This window comes from Salmo salar, chromosome 11, assembly GCF_965601325.2.
Source record: "Salmo salar chromosome 11, fSalSal1, whole genome shotgun sequence".
In the NCBI taxonomy this organism is placed as follows: domain Eukaryota; kingdom Metazoa; phylum Chordata; class Actinopteri; order Salmoniformes; family Salmonidae; genus Salmo; species Salmo salar.
The window spans coordinates 18,855,018-18,882,362 of record NC_138301.1 but is presented as its reverse complement, the minus strand read 5'-3'; the positions used below and the strand labels follow the sequence as shown (position 1 = coordinate 18,882,362).

Below are 27,345 nucleotides of genomic sequence, written 5' to 3'. Positions count from 1 at the left end.
CACTGGAAACCAGGACAACAGGAGAGGATATTTTTAAAGTACTGGACAGCTTTGTGACATCAAATGGACTTTGGTAGTCAAGATGTGTTGGTATCTGTACTGATGACGCAAAAGCCATGACAGGGAGACATAGTCGAGTGATAACGTGCATGCAAGCAGTTGCTCCAGACACATGTGTACACTGATGCATCCACCGAGAGGCTCTTGCTACCAAAGGAATGCCTGACAGCTTGAAAGACGTTTTGGACACTACCATGAAAATTGTTAACTTTGTTAAAGCAAGGCCCCTGAACTCTTGTGTATTTTCTGCACTATGCAATGATATGGGCAGCGACCATGTAACACTTTTACAACACACAGAAGTGCACTGGTTATCAAGGAGCAAAGTATTGACACATTTTTTTGAATTGAGAGACGAGCTTAAAGTTTTCTTTACTGACCATCATTTTCACTTGTCTGACCGCTTGCATGATCACGAGTTTCTCACACGATAGCCTATCTGGGTGATGTTTTTTCTCGCCTGAATGATCTGAATCTAGGATTACAGTGACTCTCCGCAACTATATTCAATGTGCGGGACAAAATTGGAGGGACTCTTTCCCAATACAGATGACACAAACAACTGGATTCGTTATCCCTAATCAGAAGCCACTGCCAGATTTCTGGATTGGGCTGAGCTCAGAGTATCCTGCCTTGGCAAATCGCGCTGTTAAGACACTGATGCCCTTTGCAACCACGTTCCTATGTGAGAGTGGATATTTGGCCGTCACTAGCATGACAACTAAATACAGGCACAGACTGTGTGTGGAAAATGATTTAAGACTGAGACTCTCTCCAATGCAACCCAACATTGCAGAGTTATGTGCATCCTTTCAAGCACACACTTCTCATTAACCTGTGGTGAGTTATTCAACATTTTCGATGAACAAATAAAGTTTTATATGTAAGATGGTTAAATTAAGAGCAAAATGATTGATTATTATTATTTGTGCCCTGGTCCTATAAGAGCTCTTTGTCACTTCCTACGAGCCGGGTTGTGACAAACTCACACTCATTCTTATGTTTAATAAATGTATCGCATAGTGTGTGTGTGTGGCAGGCTTACAATGATGGCAAAAAACAACATTTGAGAGTGCGCTGACCCTGGTGCTAGAGGGGGTGCACAGCTGGAGGTTGAATGTTTGAAGGGGTACGGGACTATAAAAAGTTTGGGAACCACTGCTCTACGTGAACCCTAGCACTGTAGTAATGGTATGGAGTTGAGTCTGCTGCTATGGTTTCATATTCTGGAGGGACACTGACTGTGTGAATTTATATCAACCTTAGTTTTGATCCTTTTCTCTAGTGTGCTGCAATGTAGTGTTGCAATCTTAACGATAATCTGTCCCTGTATTTCAGCCCCCAGCATCTGTCAGGCTGCTTGGTTCTGGAGCTGCGTCTTATCAGTGGCCATGTCATTAAATCAGCTGTCTCTTAGACAAATTTCTCTCCCGTTACTCTTATCAACACATCAGCACGCTGTGATTTCCTTTTCAATCAGGACTTTGTACAGTACTATAGGCTGAGGGATAAAAATACACAAAAAGGCTTTTCCTGCATATAGTTTATTTGTTTGGATATTTGAAAACATGATACATTTGCCATATTATGGATAGTTTAGAAAATGAATGCGCTTTATGTATAATGTCCCCCCCGTTTGAAGGTGCCATAAGTATTTGGACAAATTCACTCATAGTGTAATAATAGTCTACATTTTATACACGATAAGTGCTTTTAGCTTCCCATTTTAGCTTCCCTGTCCAAGTAAATACGTAGGGGAGTGTAGATATTCTGTGTATTCATTACAATATCGTGGACCTACCTTGTGCATTTGAGCAGATTTGCAGTTGTAGGATATAATTAGGAAAACAGAACTACAATGTTCAAAAGGTATTGTCAGTCTACTGAAAGCAGAAATCTGGGATCTTGGGTGATTGGTCACTCTGGGTTTTGTTGTGTTGATGTTTTAAAATGTGATACGTGTGCTGTCATGTCTAAGCTCTTACAGTGTGACATACAGTATGATGACATTAAGTATCTCCGGGCACAAAGGTGAACGATTGATTGTGCTGAGAAATGGGTTCAATAAATGCTGTATCTACAGAGACAAGCTTTCAGGTCCTATTTTGACTGACCTCTGGAGGATGGGGTGGACAGGGTGCTCAGTTGTCCTCAGAAAGCACGGTTCTGTCTGAGTGAATGTTCTGATTGTTTCAGCACTGTGCTTCAGTGGAGGGCAGTGCAGAATGAACTCCTCTGATCCTTCCCACTCGACTGTTTGATACCAGTTCAGTCAGTCAGTTAGCCAGGGGGGAGGACAGAGCCAGAGTCCCCTCATCCAGACCCAGACACACTCTCTTAGATTCAGGGAAACTGCTGTATGGGGACAGACCAAGAGGTCTCTTGCTGGCTGTCTGTGGGGCATCCACACTGTCTCTGTCCTCCCAGAGAGCACTGAGAGTCTCAGGGGGCTGGTAGCCGGGCTCCTGGGGGTCCAGGGGGTCTTTGGACAAAAGGATGCTGATGGAGGGGACGGTCCTGTGAACGGTCATCTCCGATGCCCCCCCTTCATGGCTCTCCCACACCTCCCTCACACCCTTGTAGCGCAGCTTGGTCAGTTGGTGCAGAGACCCCACTTTTCTCTTCATGATCTCAGCGCATGTGATGGTCTTGGTGACGGCACGACCTGACCCAGAGAAAACAACCTGCCTCAGGCCACCGCCTCCACTAACCCCAACACCACTGACATCCCCCTGCATGCGAGCCATGGCAAAACCCATGAGGTTACGGATCTTACTGCCCTCCTTGACACGCATCTCCAGCACTCCTGAGGCCAATCCTGGGAAGGGGCACGGGCTGTCCTCCTCTGTGCGACACACCTTCTTGAACCCACCCTGGCCCGGTTTGAGTGCGGCTGGAGGTGGAGGTAGAGGTGTAGGCACTGGGGTGGGCTGGGTGTTGGAAACACTGTTCACAGTGCAGGAGGGCTGCCCACTGTAAGGCTGAACCTGATATACTGGGCACCTAGCTGTGGTCACACCGGTTTCCATTGGGACCTGTGTATTCCCTCCAGGTCCAGTGTACGGTCTGACAGAGTCCCTGACCTGATACTGGCTTTGAATGCTGGCCACTCCAACTCCACAGCCGGAATACATCTCTTCACTCCTGTATCTTCTCCAATCATATAAGTCCAGTCAGAGACTCTTAGTCATATGGGATCCAGCACAGCGTCGTTTTCTGTAGACGTCTGCGAAAGTTTCAAGGCTTCAGACAGGAATATTATCCGGCTCGCAGAAAGTGCTTTCAATGGAGTCTTTCATGCTGCTTTACAGACAGCTGAAAAAATAAGATAAACGCTGGGTGGTGAATTGAGAATACAAATGGGGCAATTCAAAACGTAAAAAAAAAATACTTGAATGCATAAATTCTCAGCTGAAGTGTCCTTTCTCTTGTTTTCTCTCGATGAGCCTTTATCCTTGTAACCTGGATACTTCGATGCTTCAGTCTAACTTTTCAAGAGAAAACGGTTACTTTACACAACACACTCAATACACCTCTCACTTAGGATTCAGATCCAGCATTTATCAGTTGGATTCATATCATTCATATCATCTCACTTTCTGGGATGGTCCAGTTGATTAGCATCTCTTCTCCTTTCGTGGACCTCTTGGCCAAAGTGCTCTGGGGGAGCTGTCCCCTGCAGGGCTGGGCCAGGGGTGGCTGTAGGCTGGAACCCTGGGCGTCCTGCCTGGAACTCTGTGTCTCTGTCTCCAGTTATGCTCTAGAAAGTGTGCCCTCTGTTTCCCCACAAAGAGACGTAAGGGACAGGAGCTGCTTCACAAATGCTCGCAGGAGGAGTGTCTACTCTCTGTGGTTGGGGGGGAGCATGAGGAAAAGGGGGGACAGCCCTCTTAAAGGCACAGGCCTTTCATATCTCAGATGAACACTTTCCCCCCACAATAGAAACCTGCCATGGAGGGGAGGGGGGTTATGTCCCTTTTAAGAGCCGTAGCGAGCACAGATCCCGGGCAACTTTGTCAATCTCTTTAGAGGACGTTCCAGTGCATGTGTTCAATGTACATGACTGATTAAACCTGATTTCTGAAATGGAGACTCAGTGAAGCTTTAAAAATGCATTTTCGGCTGTGAAACAATGAATTACATTAGCATGGTTATAATTGAAAACATCATTCAAAGAGCTAGTTAAAGTCAGCGGCATATTATTGCACTGTACTTAGCCTTTATCCTATTAAATGTTTTTGTCCATTATTATTTACATAATGTGGTGTTAATGGCTTCATTGTTCACGCAATCATGAGTCCACTGAAGTGCATGTCTCTCATGGATGAGTTGTTATACTGTTACAAGGTTGGAAACAACCTCATGATGATCAAGGACATGTGGATCACAGAAGCATAGAGCCATTACTTATATCACCAAAGTATTGTTGTGATGGGGCTAGGGTAGGTCTGCACATTAGTGTGCTGGAGGCACCTCCAGGTGAGATGGTGTCGTAGTGGTGACAAGTGGGCTAATAAGCAGACTAATGGACCCTCCATCACCAGAGGAGGGCGCTGTCACACTCCTGTCCCGGCCCAGACAGCTGCAGTGTCTCTGAGCCCAGCCTCCTGGAAGACAGGTGGATTTGTTTAGGCCTGTGACTGACAGATGGGAAAATTGGTAAAGACAGCCCACTGAGGCTGAACCTATGAGGCTAGGAGAGAGGCACAGAACTCCTAACTGTTCTCTAATCACTCCTCTGAGGGCACACACTGGGAATAAGAACCACGCTATATCTGGGAATAGTCCATGAAGGTAATTCACATTGGCGTGGGTATTATTCTGGATCCCCAAAGGAAAATCTCAGAAAATAAGGAGGTTTGCTGTTTTCACACGCCATAAATCAGTATTAAATGTCTAGTCCAAGTTTCTATGATTGAGAAGCACAATTTTGTTTATTTTTCTCACCAGCAGCTTTATTATAGCCAATGTGTGCGTATCTCAAATGCATGGGACTGGAGAGCTATTCATCATCTGAACCCATTCTACCCACTGCTGGAGACCTAGCAACAAACGTCTCTGTTTTCTTTCTACTCGGATATAGAGAAGGAGGAGGGAGTTGGGGGACCAAACCAAAGTGATCATTCTGCTGTTTGGGAGAAATTACCCTCATCAGTCATAAGGAGATGCACAGCTGCCTAAGGAGATCTGGTGATGTTACTGCATAATAAACTAAGAGAGAGAGAGAGAGAGAAAGCGGGAGAGAGAAAAGGGCTGATTTAAGTGCACAGAGGTTAAACTACATGATAAAAAGCTGCCAGTAATCACTCCCACTTCACAACCTGTTTTTAGCACATTTCACCGTGCATTTGAAAAATAATTATCTATCGTCTATTTTCTAAATAACTACACGAAAACATCATACATTTCCATCAGACTGTATTTGTACCTTCTCGAGAGAGAGAGGAGCTTTTAGAACGGTGGTGGTGTTTAATGACAGCGAGAGCAGTTGCAGCTCACGCTTGGTCACTCACCCTCTCACGCCTCCTCCACGGCTGCCCTCTGCTCCCACACCTCTCCAAACACTCCTACCTTTATCTGTCTTCCTCTGACACCTCTGCTCTGACTGCAGGCAGGCAGGCATCTCTCCCAAATACTGTTCTCTTTACTCCACCTACAGTTTCTCTTAGCCTTCTCTTCTGCATGTATACCAGCATTTATTCACGCACAAAAACAATTTATTCTTAAAGACTGTGACAAATAGCAGTTGTTCTGTCTAGCTCCTCTCTGCTTACCTTGGATGGCATAGCTGCTGGTGTTATGAATAGTAACACGGACTCTGTTGTTTTGTTTCTGTACTACAGAGTAGTTGGAGAGTGGCTTGTGTTGCTAGCAGAACTGCACACAGCCTCACAGTTGTCGCTGTGCCAGCCTCTCGCTCGCTTTACGTTAACCGCAAGAGTTTCACGGTCATCAACCAATGCTGGCCTGGAGGCTGTCATTTCCCTCAGTGTGGAGCTCGCCCGCGGCTCTGCTGCCGTTCTGCCCCACAAACTCCCAGCCGTCCCCGATGGTGTACAGAGTTGCTCTCTCCACACACACACACACACACACACACACACACACACACACACACACACACACACACACTCAGCATAAGGCAGGCCGTTTCAGCAATTACAGGAACATGGCAGAACACAATGAAGCAGGGTCCCGCCATCAGGAGGGAAATGGAAAGAGACCAGGAAAAATGCTGATGCCATTAATAAGAGACTTTATGAGGGAGGTGGGGGTGGAGGGGTACATGTCCCTCTCAGTATTGTCATCACTTCAGGATGAGATTGATTGGTCTATGTGTTAGTGTGTGTCAAATGGCAATAATACCAAGGTGTCACCCATGACTCCATGATGTGGCCTCCCCGCCATCTCTCCTCTTCTCTTCCTCTTGCTCTCTCTCTACCTGCACAACGACTCCTCTCATGCAGCCACTGCTTTCTCCTCGGCACTGCAATGCAGATGTGAGCCTCACATGATGGCAGGAAACTTTCATAGAGAGAGAGAGCGAGAGAGAGAGAGCGAGAGAGAGGTAATTGACAGAGGGAAGGTGATCTAGTGCCACCAAGAGGGTGTAGGCAAGGATTAAGAAAGTTTCAGTACATAGAACAAAGGAAGGAGAGAAAGTAAACAAACACCATAGCACAGAAAAACAGATGGGGAAACTTGATTTATGAGAGTGGACTTTGAAAGTCCTCTGTTATATACTACATGACCAAAACACCCCTTCAAATTAGTTGATTTGGCTATTTCAGCCACACCCGTTCCTGACAGGTGTATAAAAGCGAGCACCCAGCCATGCAATCTCCATAGACAAACATTGGCTGTAGAAAGGACCGTACTGAAGAGCTTAGTAACTTTCAGCGTGGCACTGTGTAACGGCTGTCTGTAAGAGGGAACCAAGGTGCAGCAGAGGATGTGTTCATCATTAGAATTTTAATTCAAAAAAGCAAGAGAACACTACAAAATGAACAAAAACGATAGCAAACAGTGCTGTTAGGAAAATACTCTAAACAGAAACAATTACCCACAAAACCCAAAGGAAAAACATGCTCCTTATGTGTGACTCCCAATCAGCAGCAACGAGCTTCAGCTGTGCCTGATTGGGAGCCACACACATGGCCCAAAACAAAGAAATACCAAAACATAGAAAAAGGAACATAGAACGCCCACCCAATGTAACACCCTGGCCTAACCAAAATAAAGAACAAAAAACCCCTCTCTATGGCCAGGGCGTTACAGTACCCCCCCCCCAAAGGTGCGGACTCCGGCCGCAAAACCTGACTCTGAAGGGGAGGGTCCGGGTGGGCCTTCTTACGGCGGCGGCTCAGGTGCGGGACGTGGCCTCTGCTCCACCCTTGACGTCGCCCTCTTAGGTGGCGCACCTGGCCGCGCCGAAGGTCTGGTGGGCGACGCTGACTGCGCCCGGCTGGCGGGCGGCGATGGCTGCGCCCGGCTGGCGGGCGACCCTGGTTGCGCCCGGCTGGCGACCGGCGATGGTTGCGCCCGGCTGGCGGGCGACCCTGGTTGCGCCCGGCTGGCGACCGGCGATGGTTGCGCCGACTGGCGGGCGACCCTGGTTGCGCCCGGCTGGCGACCGGCGATGGTTGCGCCCGGCTGGCGGGCGACCCTGGCTGTGCCCGGCTGGCGGGCGACCCTGGCTGCGCCCGGCTGGCGGGCGTCCCTGGCGGCTCCGACGGCACTGACCCAGGATTCACCAGGCTGGGGAGACATGATGGATGCCTGGCCCTGGGCACAGGCGGGCGTCCCTGGCCACTATGGCAGTTCAGGGCAGTCTGGCACCTCTGGCAGTTCAGGGCTGTCTGGCCACTCTGGCAGTTCAGGGCAGTCTGGCCACTCCGGCAGTTCAGCGCAGTCTGGCCACTCCGGCAGTTCAGCGCAGTCTGGCCACTCCGGCAGTTCAGCGCAGTCTGGCCTCTCTGGCAGTTCAGCGCAGTCTGGCCTCTCTGGCAGTTCAGCGCAGTCTGGCCACTCTGGCAGTTCAGCGCAGTCTGGCCACTCCGGCAGTTCAGCGCAGTCTGGCCACTCCGGCAGTTCAGCGCAGTCTGGCCACTCCGGCAGTTCAGCGCAGTCTGGCCACTCTGGCGACTGTTGACTGGCGGGCAGCTCTGACGACTGTTGACTGGCGGGCAGCTCTGACGACTGTTGACTGGCGGGCAGCTCTGGACAGGTGAGACCCACTGGAGGCCTAGTCCTGGGAGGTGGCACAGGACGGACCAGGATGGGGAGACCCACTGGAGGCCTAGTCCTGGGAGGTGGCACAGGATGGACCAGGATGGGGAGACCCACTGGAGGCCTGGTCCTGGGAGGTGGCACAGGATGGACCAGGATGGGGAGACCCACTGGAGGCCTGGTCCGAGGAGGAGGCACAGGATAAACCGGGCTGTGGGGGAGCACTGGAGTTCTGGTACGGACACTCTTTACCCACACTCCAGGCTGAATGCCCACTTTGGCCCGGCACGGGCGGACAGCAGGCATTGGGCGAACTGGACCCTCCCAGCGCTCTGGAGACACAGTGCGCAACGCCGGCGCAGGATAACCTGGACCGAGGAGGCGCACTGGAGACCAGATGCGCTGAGCTGGCACCATCCGCCCTGGCTCGATGCCTGCACTCGCATGGCACTTGCGGGGGGCTGGTAGGTAGCGCACCGGGCTTTGAACGCGCACTGGGGACACCGTGCGCTCCACAGCATAACACGGTGTCTTACCAGTACCACGCTGCTTCCGGTAAGCACGGGGAGTTGGCTTAGGTCTACCACCTGACTCCGCCAATCTCCCCGTGTGCCCCCCCCCCAAAAAAATTGTGGGGCTGCCTCCCGTGTCCGTTGCGCTCCCTTTCCTCATACCAGCGCCTCTCAGCTCTCGCCGCCTCGATCTCCCACTGCGGGCGGCGATAATCCCCAGCTTGAGCCCATGGTCCTTTCCCGTCCAGGATTTCCTCCCAAGTCCATGACTCCAGATAGCTTCTCTCCTGGTGCCTCTCCTTGTGCTGCTCCTTCCTCTGCTGCTTGGTCCGTTGTTGGTGTGTAATTCTGTAACGGCTGTCTGTAAGAGGGAACCAAGGTGCAGCAGAGGATGTGTTCATCATTAGAATTTTAATTCAAAAAAAGCAAGAGAACACTACAAAATGAACAAAAACGACAGCAAACAGTCCTGTTAGGAAAATACTCTAAACAGAAACAATTACCCACAAAACCCAAAGGAAAAACATGCTCCTTATGTGTGACTCCCAATCAGCAGCAACAAGCTTCAGCTGTGCCTGATTGGGAGCCACACACATGGCCCAAAACAAAGAAATACCAAAACATAGAAAAAGGAACATAGAACGTCCACCCAATGTAACACCCTGGCCTAACCAAAATAAAGAACAAAAAACCCCTCTCTATGGCCAGGGCGTTACACACAGTCATAGGATGCCACCTTTCCAACAAGTCAGTTCGTCAAATTTCTGCCGTTCTAGAGCTGCCCCGGTCAACTGTAAGTGCTGTTATTGTGAAGTGGAAACTATCAACAAAGGCTCAGCCGCAAAGTGGTAGTCCACACAAGTACTGAAGCGGGTAAAAATCGTCTGCCCTCGGGTTGCAACACTCACTTCTGAGTTCCAAACTGCCTCTGGAAGCAACATCAGCACAGCAACTGTTCGTCAGGAGGTTCATGAAATGGGTTTCCATGGCTGAACAGCCACACGCAAGCCTAAGATCAGCATGCGCAATGCCAAGAGTCAGCTGGAGTGGTGTAAAGCTTGCCGCCATTGGACTCTGGAGCAGTGGAAACGCGTTCTCTGGCGTGATGAATCACGCTTCACCATCTAGCGAATCTGGGTTTGGTGGCTGCCAGGAGAACGCTACCTGCCCGAAAAAATAAATAAATAATAATATACATATACAGTGCCTTGGAAAAGTATTCAACCCCCTTGGCGTTTTTCCTATTTTGTTGCGTTACAACCTGTAATTTCAATCGATTTTTATTTGGATTTCATGTAATGGACATACACAAAATAGTCCAAATTGGTGAAGTGAAATGAAGAAAATTACATGTTTAAATTATTTTTTTTGAAACGGAAAAGTGGTGCGTGCATATGTATTCACCCCCTTTGCTATGAAGCCCCTAAATAAGATCTGGTGCAACCAATTACCTTCAGAAGTCACATAATTAGTTAGATTGCACACAGGTGGACTTTAAGTGTCACATGATGTCAGTATATATACACCTGTTCTGAAAGGCCCCAGAGTCTGCAACACCACTAAGCAAGGGGCACTACCAAGCAAGCGGCACCATGAAGACCAAGAAGCTCTCCAAACAGGTCAGGGACAAAGTCGTGGAGATCAGGGTTGGGTTATAAAAAAATATCTGAAACTTTGAACATCCCACGGAGCACCATTAAATCCATTATTAAAAAATGGAAAGAATATGGCACCACAACAACCTGACAAGAGAGGGCCGCCCACCAAAACTCACGGGCCCAGGCAAGGAGGGCATTATTCAGAGAGGCAACAAAGAGACCAAAGATATCCCTGAAGGAGCTGCAAAGCTCCACCACAGAGATTGGAGTATCTGTCCATAGGAGCACTTTAAGCCGTACACTCCACAAAGCAGGGCTTTACGGAAGAGTGGCCAGAAAAAAATAAGCAAACATGTTTGGTGTTTGCCAAAAGGCATGTGGGAGTGTGAAACTGGTCAGAATTGAAGGAATGATGGATGGTGGTAAATACAGGGAAATTCTTGAGGGAAACCTTTTTGTCTTCCAGAGATTTGAGACTGGGACAATGACCCTAAGCATACTGCTAAAGCAACAATTGAGTGGTTTAAGGGGAACATTTTAAATGTCTTGGAATGGCTTAGTCAAAGCCCAGACCTCAATACAATTGAGAATCTGTGGTATGACTTAAAGATTGCTGTACACCAGCGGAACCCATTCAACTTGAAGGAGGTGGAGCAGTTTTGCCTTGAAGAATGGGCAACAATCCCAATGGCTAGATGTGCCAAGCTTATAGAGATATACCCCAAGAGACTTGCAGCTGTAATTGCTGCAAAATGTGGCTCGGGGGGTGAATAGTTATGCATGCTCAAGTTTTCATTATTTTTTTTTTGTTGTCTTATTTCTTGTTTGTTTCACAAGAAAAAATATTTTGCATCTTCAAAGTGGTAGGCATGTGGTGTAAATCAAATGATATAAACCCCCCAAAAATCTATTTTAATTCCAGGTTGTAAGGCAACAAAATAGGAAAAATGCCAAGGGGGTGAATACTTTTGCAAGCCACTATATATATATATATATATATATATATATATATATATATATTATATATATATATATATATATATTAGTGCCAAATGTGAAGTTTGGTGGAGGATGAATAATGGTCTGGGACTGTTTTTCATGGTTTAGGATAGGCCCCTTAGTTCCAGTGAAGGGAAGTCTTAAATGAACAGCATACAATGACATCCTAGAATATTCTGTGCTTCAACTTTGTGGCAACAGTTTGGGGAAGGTCCTTTCCTGATTCAGCATAACAATGCCCCCGTGCACAAAGCAAGGTCCATACAGAAATGTTTTGTCGAGATTGGTGTGGAAGAACTTGACTTGCCTGCTCAAACACCTTTGGGATGAATTGGAACGCCGACTGCGAACTAGGTCTGATCGCCCAACATCAGTGACCGACCTCGCTAATGCTCTTGTGGTTGAATGGAAGCAAGTCCCCGCAGCAATGTTCCAACATCTAGTGGAAAGCCTTTCCAAAAGAGTGGAGGCTGTTTATAGCAGCAAAGGGGAGACCAAGTCAATGTTAATGCCCATGATTTTGGAATGAGATGTTTGATGAGCAGGTGTCCACATACTTTTGTATGTAGTGTAGTGTACCATCTCTGTGGAGGAAACATATTTTTTTCTTCCATAAATGCATTCTCTGAAGCCATTGTCGGCTACTCCCTAACAAGCATGTCATCCCAGAAAACATTTCCTAATCCATGACACTTTGAATGTGACAGTTAAAGAGGTGAGTGAAGAGTTGAGAGCTGTTTTTCTCTGCTCTGAGGTATGTTTGTGTACTCTGTTTGATTAACTCCATGGACTCTAACTGTAATTGGCAGAGTCTACCTGTTAATGGCAAACACACGCAGGCACAAACACATGCTGTTCTCTCCAGCCCTAGGCTACAACTAATGGATTTTATTGGAAATGTTTTTGATCAATTAAATTAAGGGAAATTAACATGCCATGTATAACAAATGCTAATAGCTAATAATGGCTCCTAGCGACTACGAGCTAATACCAGGAGTTCCATTTAGAGACGTACCGGTGCTCCAAAAAAACAACACAACTAAAAACAGATGAAGAGCAGTAGTGTCACAGAGAACAGCATGTCCTAACACTTAACACTAAGCACCATCAGAGATGCTGATTAGAGCCCTACAGATACTCTCCCATTAAAATGACTTGTTAGTTGTTATCCTTTTGATGGCTGGTCTACAGCAGCAGCACAGGACAAGGTAGTAGCCCAGGTTGTGGGTGTCGTTAGTCTCCCCAGAGAGCTGCCTCAGTCATAAACACTCTCCTGCCACTGTTTCCAGATGGCCACGTCCCGATAGTGCCCGAGTCCGGTGCTTTGCCACTTCCTACTGAGCACATTCGTACCGGGTCACTGCTTCCTCCGACATGCTACACACTGCATAGGAGAGGAGGGTGACTAATCCTACCCAGCATGCCACACTCTGGAAACTCTAAATGCAAATGTGTGTCTATGGATGGAAAACTGTGTGTGTGCGTGCGTGTCGACTGTGTTCCAAGTGTGTTTCCTCAAATGGATTTGCTTCAGTAGGTTCTTTGGTGAGTCTGTCAGTGTGACCTCTTCCAAATATTCTGGCACATGTTTCACAACCCCTAGAAAGACTACAGAGTGTAACTACGGTAAGCTTCAAAAGACCCGTCGTGTGCAGACACGTTTACAGGTCCAGACCAGATTTGTCCCATTTTTAATTGCATCGGAGAGCAATCATTCTCTGCCCCACAAATCCTCTGTAAAGCCGCAGCACATTACAATGGAACCATAATTGCAGGAGTTGAATTGGCTGCCAATGTTCTGCTGCTTTCAGTGCCTGCTAGCATTGGAGAGCTCAATAATTAGAAACAGGGAAAAATTAGGTGGCAATTTTGTGTTGGCAATTATCATAATGTAAAAGAAGTGCCATTAGTATTGTTAGTCCTGGTATGGCATCCTGTGACACTTGTCCTGTACCCCTCTCAGCTGCTGGAGTCAACTCTTGATTTCCCTGTACCCTTTGCACCCCCACCATCACTGATTTTGGTGTTTAGGCTCTCAGAGGAGGCAGCTCATTGGGTGGAGACTAGCAAACTGCCTCAACTAAAAACATCACTAGCCTCAAGTACTATGAGGATGATTACAGCATTAGACCTTTGTTTCCATATAGGTAAACAATGAAGGGTTCATCCCATGTGAGAGTTTAACCAAATGCATGAGTTCTACCTCAACTGAGATGCACTGATTGTACAAAACATCAAGAACACCTTCCTAATATTGAGTTGGAACCTCCTTTTTGCCCTCAGAACAGCCTCAATTCATCGGGGCATGGACTCTACAAGGCTTCAAAAGCATTCCACAGGGATGCTGGCCCATGTTGACTATTCTTGATACACACAGGAAACTGTTGAGCGTGACAAACCCAGCAGCGTTTCATCTGGTACCTACTACCATACCGCGTTCAAAGGCATTTAAATATTTTGTCTTGCCCATTCACCCTCTGAATGGCACGCATACACAATCCATGTCTCAATTGTCTCAAGGCTTAAACATCCTTCTTTAACCTGTCTACTCCCCTTCATGTACACTTATTGAAATGGATTTAACAAGTGACATCAATAAGGGATCATAGCTTTCACCTGGATTCACCTGGTCAGTCTATGTCATGGAAAGAGCAGGTGTTCATAATGTTTTGTACACTCATTGTATATACAGACAATAATATATTGCTATTATAAATAGCAACACAACTGAGAGGATGGGGAATTCATTTCATTGTTAAGCTAGATGTATTTGTATGCAGCTGTACCAGGGAAAAGTCCCTGGGCAGAAAACAAGAAGTGTTCATAAACGAATGAAAAAGAAAATGACTTTGGGATGCAGGAAGTCCTTCAGCATTAAGGTTGGAACAACTCTCAGTAGCTCTCAAGCAATCAAGCGTGGGGATTTACACAAGATTTTAATTTGGATGCATTATCCAATCCCTCTCGGACTGAAAAGCTGGCAATTGCTTAGACAAAAGATACGCACTGATAAGTGTTGAAGGTCAACAAGCTGCAAAAGTGAAGATATCAGCAGTTGGTCCACAACAGAAGCACGTAGCTACACACACACACACACACACACACACACACACACACACACACACCACACACACACACCACACACACACACACACACACACACACACACACACACACACAGAGCCACAAAATATAAACCTCAGACTTCATACGTTACATGATCGTCTCCACACAGATCCTACAGTGAGTCTCTGCTGTAACTCTTAGATCAAAGCTTATGATCAGTCCAATGTTTTTGTTTCACAGTGTGTTTGAAAGCTGCTCGGCACGTGGCTTACACTTCCTCATGCTGCCGTGAAGCCGTAAAGCTAAATGAGGGTCTGTGTTAAGAATAAAAGAAGGATTAAATGAACAACACTGTCTGAGGAGACAGGCAGCTCTTTCAGCATACTGTATGTATATGGTAGGTGAGAAAGAATATTCTTGTGCTTTTTCTCATCCCTGATGCATTATTGAATGGCCTGCACCTTCTCTCGCCTCAAAGCATTCTGCTGATGGAATCAAAATCCCTTTCACAGATTTAAATGAGGTGTGCTCTGCTGTGAGTGGTATTGGAAAAGCATTTGTCGGAACAGAGCCTCGCAGAAGCATCCTTAAATACAAGGCAATCACCGTCCAACACAGAGACGAGGCAGGCGGAGAGGTGTGCCCAGACTGCAGAGTGGAAGAGGACAGATGATTATGATGGTAATAAGCAATAAACCAAAACAAAGTCATCCCTGAATCCCTCGCTTTTCTCTCTGCACCACCCAGCAATATTGACAGGGCCTTTTTTTAGTCAACGGGCTAAGCTACAATTTAAAAGTCATTTCTCATTATTTGCCTTGAATCCATATACTGTACACGCACGTTGTAATCTGTCAAAGCCTTAATAGGGAGCAGTAGTCAGAGAGCCACATCATGCATAACATGCCTATTCAATATCAACTATGGCCTGGCCCGCTTTCTTACAACCATCAGAACATATTGACGCGTTCAAATATGAAACTCAGCACATGCAGTGTTTTTATTCTTCCCTGCTGAGCTTCTGGTCTACATACTGAGGACATTTTGAAGGCATTTTCCCATCTCCGTGATAATGGACTTGTGCCGATCTAAGAGTGGTTCTGCCATACATGCTACAGAGACACCTCCTTGTGTCAGACCTGAGCAGGGAGGAGGAGTAGAAGGTGGGGGAAGATGAGGAGGAAATTAGGATGAGGGGAGAGGAGGATGATGAAGAAGAATGAGGAGCCCTTTTAATTCTATCCTGGTCTAATGAGAGGCTGTCAGGGCTACACCACAATGAAAGTACCCCTCAAATGTACTTCTATTGTGGAGCCCTGGCACTACAGGGGAGTGTGTGGAGCAGGCAGGAAGGGTGCCGAGACAGCCATTATTATGCCTGCAAAGAGCAGGGTCTGGCAGAGAGAGGAGGACAGAGAAGAAAAGAGAGTAGAAGATTGCGGCTGGAATTGTCAAACTGTGGCAGTAGTGGGCTTCAGTCACTTTATCAGTGCCAGAGCAGGGCCTCTTCCTCCCATCTAGAGAGACTATTCTCTCCCCCCTTCTCTCCCCCTCCAACCAGGAAAACACACTCTCTCACCCTGATAGCTGAAAGCAATCACCCTTCTTGTCTTTTCTCTCTTCCCCTTTCTCTCTCTGCCACTATCTCTTCTCTCAATTTCTCTTTTTCTCTCGCCATCTCTGTCCCTCTTTGTTTATTGTGAACAGTACATCAAACACAAAGGCTGTCGGTTGAGAGCATGATCAGCTTGAGCAAATCATTGATCAGGTTGAAATTACGATAGGATTTCTGCGAAGCAAGTGCATGAAAATCTATTGTGCTCCAGGTCATCTATTGGGAATCACAGAGGTATGTAATGCAGTGATCTTGCCCCAATACACAGAGTTAATAATCTGTTTACACTTCAACCCCCTTTTCATTGATTTTCATTCTTACCACTGAAATACACATTCCCAATAGGTTTCAGTTGGTTTTAGAGAGTGGGCAACCAACATTTGATAATGAAACAAATTAGGTGTGTGTGCATACATGAGTCCATGTGTATGTGGAGGGGTTATTATAATAGTATTGGAGTCGATAATGAAATTAAGGTGTTCTTGTGTATTCTAAGATCAATATCTGCATGAGAAAGGTTGTGAGAGGTGTCCTGTTGTGATGATAGGTAGTGTGTATGAGGGGGAGGAGTGAGGGGCCTCTCCTAACACCGTCTCAACAGGTCAGTGAGAAGACCGGGACTCTGATCTAGTGGTTGAAAGGTCCATATTGAGGTGTCTTGAGGTAGTGAGATACAGATTGAGCAGGGTCAGTAGTTAAAACAGGTCTCTGATGTGCGCTGCTCCCTATACCTCCATTCCCGGTACATATACTGTGTCTGGAGCTCTGGGACTGTGTCTGTCTGAGTGCTTCCCTTTAAAGAGGCTGTGATTGATGTTATTTAGAGAGTGCTGATTGCTGGTTTAACCTGGCAGCCACGGTGGCTGCTGCTGCATTAATAATCGCGGGAAGGCAGGAGTGCTGGCGGGGCCTTTGCCTTGTTCAACGCTATCTCTATCTCTATTTCTATCTCTGTCTCTGTTTCTGTCTCTGTCTCTGTCTCTGCTCTGTCTCTGTCTCTGTCTCTGTCGCTGCGCCCGGCCAAGGAAAAGCCAGCAAACAGCAGGGGAACTGTGGCGGAAAATTACAGCAACTTCACATGCCAGCCAGCCAGCCAGCCAGCCAGCCAGCCAGCCAGCCAGCCAGCCAGCCAGCCAGCCAGCCAGCCAGCCAGCCAGCTACCATGCCACTGGTGGGAGCAAGAGCTGGGGGGGGGAGCAGAAAGAGAGAGTGAGAGAGAGAGAGAGAGAGAGAGCCCATTCCAGCAGCAGGAGACCAATCCACAACCCCCCTGTGTCAATATTAATGTGTGGCTGAAACTCTCCTTCCCCTCCCATTACTTCAGCCCCACATTTCTCCCACCCAGTCAGAAGACATTTTGATTGGTTGTGTGAAGATTAAAGACACTCTGTCCGCTAGGGAGAGAACAGTATAATTGATATTTCGGCTCAGGGCAAACTTGCTCTCGCAGGCCAGTGGCTGTTTCAGCAGAAAATGAATGTTAGCACAGCTTGGCAGCGGAACATACGCCCGGCGTGTTTCGGGAAATATATTGGAGTTCAGTCTCTGGTCCACTGACTACTGCAACTACAGCTGAATGAAATGAACATTGTATAGAGAGGAGATAAACAGAAAATAGATGATTCATGGAGCTGCCCTCAGATTTAGCACCAATGTGTTATGGTGGTGGCACTTGTGAAAGGGTTTGAAATAAATATAGATTTCTGAGTATGTCATAAAAAGGATGGACTGGACCAACCAAGATATATTTGAACACTTATGAGGATGCACATGGTAACGTTGTTAGTAGTGCCCAGTCATATTATAGGGGAGCACACCGTGACTGAAATGTGAACCCTGCTTGTACATTGAAAGGCTTTATAATGCATTGAATGGGAACTATCACGCAAATCAGCCCCAAGGTGCTGGGAATGGGGGTGGTGGGGGGGCATTATTCAAGAGTTCCACATCTGTGATGTCGCCATCCTGATTCTATAACACATGACATGTCCAGGGAAACGATAGCCGTGGTCCAACAGTGTTGAGGTACCCATTCTGAAAAATCACCACAGTACATGCAGCAGTCTAAGGCACTGCATCTCAGTGCAAGAGGCATCACTACAGGCCCTGGTCGATTCCAGGCTGTATCACATCCAGCTGTGATTGGGAGTCCCATAGGACGGCGCACAATTGGCCCAGCATCATCCGGGTTTGGCCGGGGTAGGCCGTCGTTCTAAATAAGAATTTGTTCTTAACTGACTTTCCTAGTTAAATAAACGGAGTGGCCACTATGCTCTGGTCATGGTGAAATGTGGCCTTATTGTGGCGCTGTGTGACTGACCACATTAACAGGACATTTAGTCTAATTTCTATTCACAGAGCGTTCTGTCTCGGAACACTGGAGAGCAGGACCAAACCACTGTGACCCTCACACTCTTCCTTTTATTTCCTGACTTCATTCAAGACCCCCTTTCACTCTCTCTCTCTTGCGCTCGCTCACTCTCTCCCCACTTCCCCCTTTCTCTCTCTCTCTCTCTCTCTCTCTTTCTCTCTCTCTCTCTCTCTCTCTCTCTCGTTCTCTATCTTTTTCCACACGAGCGCCTCCGTAAAACCTCTCTCTGCTACGCTTGGCCGCTCTCTTTTTAATTACCATGTATTCTTCTTTGGCTAATAGAAACACTGATGAAACCGATTACATGGCAGCGGTGCTGTGTGTGGACCTGAATTTAGGAAAGAATGGAGAGAGGGACAAGACAAAGAGAGAGAGCGTGGAAGGGAAGGACAGAGCACAGAAAGATGGATGGGGTAAAAAGCTATTTGTTGCCTTTGTTGTTGTTGGGTCAGAGATATTTGAGTCCTGAGGGAAGTTCCCCATCTTATCACAGTGAACAGACTGCTGTATCCCCACCTTTCACATTACCAACCTTACAGTTATAGATTATACCTCTTTTTTCTCTCTCTCTCACTCTCATTCTCTCTCCAGTCCAAAGGCAGGCTGGATCTCTCTTCACGCTATTACAGCCTACCAACTGGAAGTTTCTCTTTCATGTACTGAATATATATAGTTGAAGTCGGAAGTTTACATACACCTTAGCCAAATACATTTAAACTCAGTTTTTCACAATTCCTGACATTTAATCCTAGTAAAAATTCCCTGTCTTAGGTCAGTTAGGATCACCACTTTATTTTAAGAATGTGAAATGTCAGAATAATAGTAGAGAGAATGATTTATTTCAGCTTTTATTTCTTTCATCACATTCCCAGTGGGTCAGAAGTTTACATACACTCAATTAGTATTTGGTAGCATTGCCTTTAAATTGTTTAACTTGGGTCAAACTTTTCAGGTAGCCTTCCACAAGCTTCCCACAATAAGTTGGGTCAATTTTGGCCCATTCCTCCTTGCTCGCACACGCTTTTTCAGTTCTGCCAACAAATTTTCTATAGGATTGAGGTCAGGGCTTTGTGATGGCCACTCCAATACCTTGACTTTGTTGTCCTTAAGCCATTTTGCCACAACTTTGGAAGTATGCTTGGGGTCATTGTCCATTTGGAAGACCCATTTGCGACCAAGCTTTAACTTCCTGACTGATGTCTTGAGATTTTGCTTCAATATATCCACATAATTTTCCTCCCTCATGATGCAATCTATATTGTGAAGTGCACCAGTTCCTCCTGTAGCAATACACCCCCACAACATGATGCTGCCACCCCCGTGCTCCACGGTTGTGATGGTGTTCTTCGGCTTGCAAGCCTCCCCCTTTTCCATCCAAACAAAACAATGGTCATTATGGACAAACAGTTCTATTTTTGTTTCATCAGACCAGAGGACATTTCTCCATGAAGTATGATCTTTGTCCCTATGTGCAGTTGCAAACCGTAGTCTGGCTTTTTTATGGCGGTTTTGGAGCAGTAGATTCTTCCTTGCTGAGCGGCCTTTCAGGTTATGTCGATATAGGACTCGTTTTACTGTGGATATAGATACTTTTGTACCTGTTTCCTCCAGCATCTTCACAAGGTCCTTTGCTGTTGCTCTGGGATTGATTTGCACTTTTCGCACCAAAGTACGTTCATCTCTAGGAGACAGAACGTGTCTCCTTCCTGAGCGGTATGACGGCTGCGTGGTCCCATGGTGTTTATACTTGCGTACTATTGTTTGTACAGATGAACGTGGTACCTTCAGAGGTTTGGAAATTGCTCCCAAGGATGAACCAGGCTTGTGGAAGTCTACAATTTTTTTTCTGAGGTCTTGGCTGATTTTCTTTTGATTTTCCCATGACGTCAAGCAAAGAGGCACTGAGTTTGAAGGTAGGCCTTGAAATACATCCACAGGTACACCTCCAATTGACTCAAATGATGTCAATTAGCCTATCAGAAGCTCCTAAAGCCATGACACCATTTTCTGGAATTTTTCAAGCTGTTTAAAGGCACAGTCAACTTAGTGTATGTAAACTTCTGACCCACTGGAATTGTGATACAGTGAATTATAAGTGAAATAATCTGTCTGTAAACAATTGTTGGAAAAATTACTTGTGTCATGCACAAAGTAGATGTCCTAACCGACTTGCCAAAACTATAGTTTGTTAACAAGAAATTTGTGGAGTGGTTGAAAAACGAGTTTGAATGATTTCAACCTAAGTGTATGTAAACTTCCCATTTCAACTGTATGTCTGTTCTTTGATGACCGCTAAATCAAATCTTCTGGCTGATTGAAAAGCCTTCTGAGAGGACTGCTAGTTGTTAGCTTATGGCAAATTTATGACAGTCTTTCACTTTGAGTCTTATTGTATTCTCATAAAATGGCATGGTGTGTCTGTAACATGAAATAGCATCAGCAAACTGAAAAAAATGATTATTTTGTCTATAAATAATGGAAACTATTCTAAATGTGAACATTTGGGAAAATGCAAATACTAGGTGTCTTTTTTATTACCAAAGACTGCTAATGTAAAAGTCGTTCTACAAGCCCTTCTGTATGGCATCCTATATGCATGCTCAGTGTTTTCTGTAATGATCAGCACACTCTATAGCTGTGGCAGGCTGGGCCATTGTCATTCCTTCTACAGTATTTTATGGTCCATTTCAATGAATACACACACTCACATCTACATAGTAATATCTTCTATTTGTAAACATAAATTGAAAATGTCAGTTCAACAGCTAAATGTTGACAAGTAGACACATTATGGAGACAGTCATGGCCACTTGCTGTCTGTTGAGAGTTGTATATGTAAAAACAACACTAAGAAGAAGAGGAGGAGGACGAGGACAAAGATGAATAAAGAAAAGGGGCAGAGGCGCTTTAATTTGCGCAGCACGTACTTGCCGAGGGGGCGAGACGATTAGGTTTGTGATGAGAGGCAGGAGTGTGACGAAGAGGGCATGGGTGGTGTCAGGATGAGCGAGGATGAGGGAGATGAGAAAGAGAGAAGCATTATCTCCTTGTGCTTTCAGGCACACGCACATTCACACACACACACACATTCTGCCGCGGAGCAGTGTTGATGCAGTGGGCACCCGGTTCCTCATCCTGCACACATTCATCACTCACTCATGGGCCTGACACAGGCCCCTGCTCTACAGGCCATGGGCCCAGACACACACACACACACACACACACACACACACACACACACACACACACACACACACACACACACACACACACACACACACACACACACACACACACACACACACACACACACACACATGTCCGCACACACATATACTGTATGTGTACACACACACACAACCCCGAGACAGAGATTTGCCTAACACACACCACTGGGTGTATACCCACTCCTTCATCTTCTCAGCTACACTGACAGTAAACATTTGCAAATGACAGCAGCACACAGTAAATGAATAATGGTCGACACAAAATGAGATATGGCTAGTCCTACTCTTCTTACTTGTTTTGCTTTATGCCTGAAAAAATATACTTTTGTCTTACTGGCATGCAGTGTGTTTGTGTGTTTGCGTGTGTGCGAGAAAGAGCTATACACGCGCGCGCACACACACACACACACACACACACACACACACACACACACACACACACACACACACACACACACACACACACACACACACGCAAAGAGAGTGTTCACCACGTACGTGTGTTAATTTCTGTCTGAGCACTTGTATGGGAATTGCAGTATTAATGGACGTTCCAGTACATTTCATTCAACGTCGCTATGCCCCAATTGCCTGCAATGCCTGTAGGACATTAATTGATGGCTGGGTTACGCTGTCTAATAAGTGTCATAAATAACAGTTTAGCGGACGAGGGGAAACGCTAAAATACATTAACCACTGATTTGACATCTTAATGAGGATTCAACTGAGAAATGATCATGCGGAATCAGTCAAAAAGAATAGAACACATTAGCAGGGTGAAGTGAAGCAACCCTCCATACTGGTGATGACGACTGGAGGGACAGACTGCTGCCATCATGGCTGTCCATGAGTCATCCAGCGGCTAATGGACGTCCCTGTCAACAACCTCATCCCCACACACATGGGTGTCCTCCGCCACAGCTGCTGAGGATCTGTCAAACTTGCGTGTGTGTGTGTGTGTGTTGGTGTGTGTGCACGTGTGTTTTTAGTGCAGGGAACTTGCCAAAATGCAGTCCTGTCTGTCTGGCAATAATGCTCTGCCTCATTTGGTGAACCCTGTTTCCACCCAGGGGCTGTTCAACTGGCAAGCCATTGGTTTTAGTCTCACATTATTGGTAGTAGGGAGTAGTCCCATGCATACCAATGGGAGCTTTCGTATAGAGAACGACAGACAAGCAGGGCAGAATGAGCCCCAAATTGCAGCGGTTTTGTTGTGGGTATTAGAGCTGGAGGATCGTGCACGGCACGGCGAGCAGCTCTACTTACTGATTGGATGACTGGATGCCACACACTCAAGGCTGTCCAGAATCACCTGGGTAGCAGCTAGTGGGTAGCCGGGTACCCAGCCAGGAAGCTCATCAGTGGAATTGCAGGTTTGGCCAAGTGAAGATTTCTTTGTGTAACGAACCCTTAAATGAACAGGATGAAAACTTCTGAGCTCCCGGAAACAGAGTGGCAGAAAACAGTGTGTGTGTGGGGGGGAGGTCTGAAAAGGTGCTCATTGCAGTGCTTTTATAGGCAGCTGGAGAAATACTGTGTGTACAAGAGAGAGAGAGTGTGTACATAGCACACTCGATAGAGGATATCCAGGCCAAAATTCAATTGTAGTGAATTTTTCTGCAATGTGATTTCTCACAGGTTGATTATGTAGTATTGGAGATGTCAACTGCATTAACTCAACTGATTCTTATCACAACCCTGGGTAATTTCTGTTCTGTGTTATGCAATGTTTTATGATTGAATTCTGTCCCCAATGTCTTTGCTGTCACTTCATGTCACTTAACACTGCAGTTCAGTACAGTCTAGAATAGAAGTACCATCCTCAGCTATTCTAATGAAGCAGGGGTCTACTCCATCATTAACTTACACTGTTACCTGACAGCTAGCTTTTGTTGAAGAAATTCCCTATAGTTTGACAACAGCAGCGCTGAACTTTCCATTGGGAGTGTGCTGATCTAGGAGGTGTGTGTTTTGACATTGTCTGCTGGGGCCTGCGGGCTGACAGTTCTGCTCACGGTAAGTAGGTAATTAGCATGAATTATTCAAATGAAAGACGGAGGGAATGAGGGTGGAGACCTGTCCGCCGGGCTGTCAGCACTGGGGCCCGTCTCGTTCAGCCCCATGGCCCACGGCTCTCCACTCCACACTGCAGTCTTGAGACAAGCCTCTACACACACACACACACACACACACACACACACACACACACACACACACACACCCAGAGCATAGGGAAATACACTTGTGTGCATTACACACACACACACACACACACACACACACACCCCCTACTCCATACTCATCCTGGCACGGTTCTCCACAGATTGTCCACAAGGTGTTCCTGTTCCCAAAAGCCATTGTCCTCGATTAGGTTCTCCAGATCTCCAGCCTTCCATAACCACATCTGAGTCATTACTGCTGAGGCTTATCTATCTCCCCACCCACCCCTCAGTCTCCCTCTGCACTTTCTGTTTACCTAATTGATCAATTAGCTGCTTCAGAAGAGACTCCCTCTTCACCACACGTTCCATTTATCCAACATTTACATATGGCCTCTTTAATTGTGTTTCTGTCTCCTCTCAAAATATTTACCAACTCACTCGCCATAGCTTTCATTGTCCCCAGCTGACTGATGGGCTCTACCTGACTGGAATTGGAATGTGTCGAGAGGCTATGTTGTTGTGGGTCCTGCTGTAGATTCGCTCTTCAATAGGAGTTCCGTTGAATACAATAGACATGGTCGTAACTGGGCATATAAACTGTTCAATTCTATTGTTACTTTCGACACTGAATAAAAATATGAATGCAACATGCAACAATTTCTAAGATTTTACTGAGTTACAGTTCATACAAGGAAATCAGTCATTTGAAATAAATAAATTAGGCTTTAATCTATGGATTTCACATGACTGGGAATACAGATATGCATCTGTTGGTCACAGATACCTTAAAAAAAAGGTAGTGGCGTGGATCAGAAAACCAGTCAGTATCTGGTGTGACCACCATTTGCCTCATACAGCGCGACACATCTCCTTCGCATAGAGTTGATCAGGCTGTTGATTGTGGCCTGTGGAATGTTGTCCCACTCCTCTTCAATGGCTGTGCGTAGTTGCTGGATATTGGCGGGAACTGAAACACGCTGTCGTACATGTAAATCCGGAGCATCCTAAAAATGCTCAATGGGTGACATGTCTGGTGAGTATGCAGGCCATGGAAGAACAGGGACATATTCAGCTTCCTGGTATTGTGTACAGATCTCTGGTGGACATTCCTGCAGTCAGCATGCCAATTGCACGCTTTCTCAAAACGTCCTCAAAACTCTGAGGCATTGTGTTGTGTGACAAAACTGCACATTTTATAGGTTTCCTGACTGGTTGCATCACTGCCTGGTACGGCAATTGCTCGGCCTCTGACCGCAAGGCACTACAGAGGGTAGTGCGTACGGCCCAGTACATCACTGGGGCTAAGCTGCCTGCCATCCCGGATCTCTACACCAGGCGGTGTCAGTGGAAGGCCCTGTAAATTGTCAAAGACCCCAGCCACCCCAGTCATAGACTGTTCTCTCTACTACTGCATGACAAGCGGTACCGGAGTGCCAAGTCTAGGACAAAAGGCTTCTCAACAGTTTTAACCCCGAATCCATAAGACTCCTGAACAGGTAATCAAATGGCTACCCGGACTATTTGCATTGTGTGCCCCCCCCAACCCCCCCAACCCCTCTTTTTACACTGCTGCTACTCTCTGTTAATCATATATGCATAGTCACTTTAACTATACATTCATGTACATACTACCTCAATTGGGCCGACCAACCAGTGCCCCCGCATATTGGCTAACCGGGCTATCAGCATTGTGTCCTGCCACCCACCACCCGCCAATCCCTCTTTTATGCTACTGCTACTCTCTGTTCATCATATATGCATAGTCACTTCAACCATATCTACATGTACATACTACCTCAATCAGCCTGACTAACCGGTGTCTGTATGTAGCCTCACTACTTTTATAGCCTCGCTACTGTATAAAGCCTGTCTTTTTACTGTTGTTTTATTTCTTTACCTACCTATTGTTCACCTTATACCTTTTTTGCACTATTGGTTAGAGCCTGTAAGTAAGCATTTCACTGTAAGGTCTACACCTGTTGTATTCGGCGCACGTGACAAGTAAACTTTGATTTGATTTGTTTATTTTATTGTCCCCAGCACACGTTGCATCTGTGTAATGAGCATGCTGTTTAATCAGGTTCTTCATATACCACACTTGTCAGGTGGATGGATTATCTTGGCAAAGGAGAAAATGCTCACTAACAGGGATGATTTGATTTGAAACAAATTTGGGCACAACATTTGAGAGAAATAAGCTTTTTGTGCACATGGAAATTTTGAGTGATCTTTTATTTCAGCTCATGAAACATGGGACCAACACTTTACATGTTGCGTTTATATTTTTGTTCAGTGTAGTAACCAAATCCATCTTTCTCCATAATACACTCTTACCTGTTGATTGATTTAGTGTCAATAGGTCACACGTTTTTCTAATATGTTCTAGTGGTCGTCATGCATACCCAGTTGACCTACGATCTGTGGTGTTCTATCCAGCTACCAGGGTGTGAAATCAAAGTGACATGGCCTTCCGTTCCCATTCTGGATTGAGTGGATTTACACAGAATAGCCTTGTCACTCTGATGGACCTCCAACTAATACCTTTGTTCCCAAGAGAGAGGGCTTCAGCTGCACACAGCTCCCAGCTCAACACACACACAGCCTGGGATGATTCAGAATGCTTTACTGCCCTCTGGTGGATAACTGTCAAGGAATTCTTCAAAAACAAAATATGATGTTGCATTGAAGACAAAATGGAGATCTGTTTAAATCATAAAATTACAGGATCAAATTACTTGACATTTCCATTGAGCTGACAGACGTTTTATACTGCTTTTCTATGGCTGTATTCATCAATCTAGCATTAAAGTATAATAAAACACAAATATGATGATATCATAGGGAATTCATGAGATGTGAAGCCTTTTCATACTTAATAATATAATATGTCCATGTATAGTTACAATCTGTTTTAGGAACATCTACCCAAAAATATGTCACCTTCTTTATTACTTTATCCAAAATGTGTGATTGTCAAAATCTGGGAAATTTGTTAAGGTCTAAATCATTTTTGCCATTTTTAAACAGTGTATCAACAAGGGGAGAGATGCGCTGTGAAAAGGGCACTTTTTCTTGGTTCTACTGTCTGTCTCGTTTCTTGTGTTTTGATTTATAAAATGGTGGGAAATGAATAAAATAAGTATTGTTAACATATAGTCAGTGATTATCCAAAATCAGGGACTAATCTTAAGATGTTACAAAATAAGTGACAATCAAATTAGAAATTCTAAATGAGCTATTTTACATAGTCTATCATCAATTTCTTGTCAATTCAACTTGGTTCCTTTTAACATATGGAGAGTAGATTTGATACTGAAATGTCCATTTTTCATTGTTAGATTAATTGTTTGAAGTTCAGATCATGAACTACTGACTGGTGCAAACAGAAATACAGTTACAGTAGAGGCTTGAATTCAGAAGGGTCGAGAATGGTCTGACTGCGATCCGCGTCCCAGGGAACCTCCCCCCTCCTATTGGCTCTTGGCTAACCCTTTCCCTAACCGTTTCCT

At 45.8% G+C, this 27,345-nt stretch overlaps 1 protein-coding gene across 1 annotated transcript; it reads right to left on the bottom strand.

Annotated features, from left to right (window-relative positions):
• Window positions 1-1,585: 1,585 nt before the first annotated feature.
• On the bottom strand, window positions 1,586-3,880 carry LOC106562122 (ribonuclease P protein subunit p25-like). Its single transcript, XM_014126727.3, has one exon. It carries the CDS (start codon window positions 3,192-3,194, stop codon window positions 2,337-2,339), a length of 858 nt encoding a protein of 285 aa, XP_013982202.1. The 5' UTR covers window positions 3,195-3,880; the 3' UTR covers window positions 1,586-2,336.
• Between the last annotated feature and the right edge of the window lie 23,465 nt (window positions 3,881-27,345).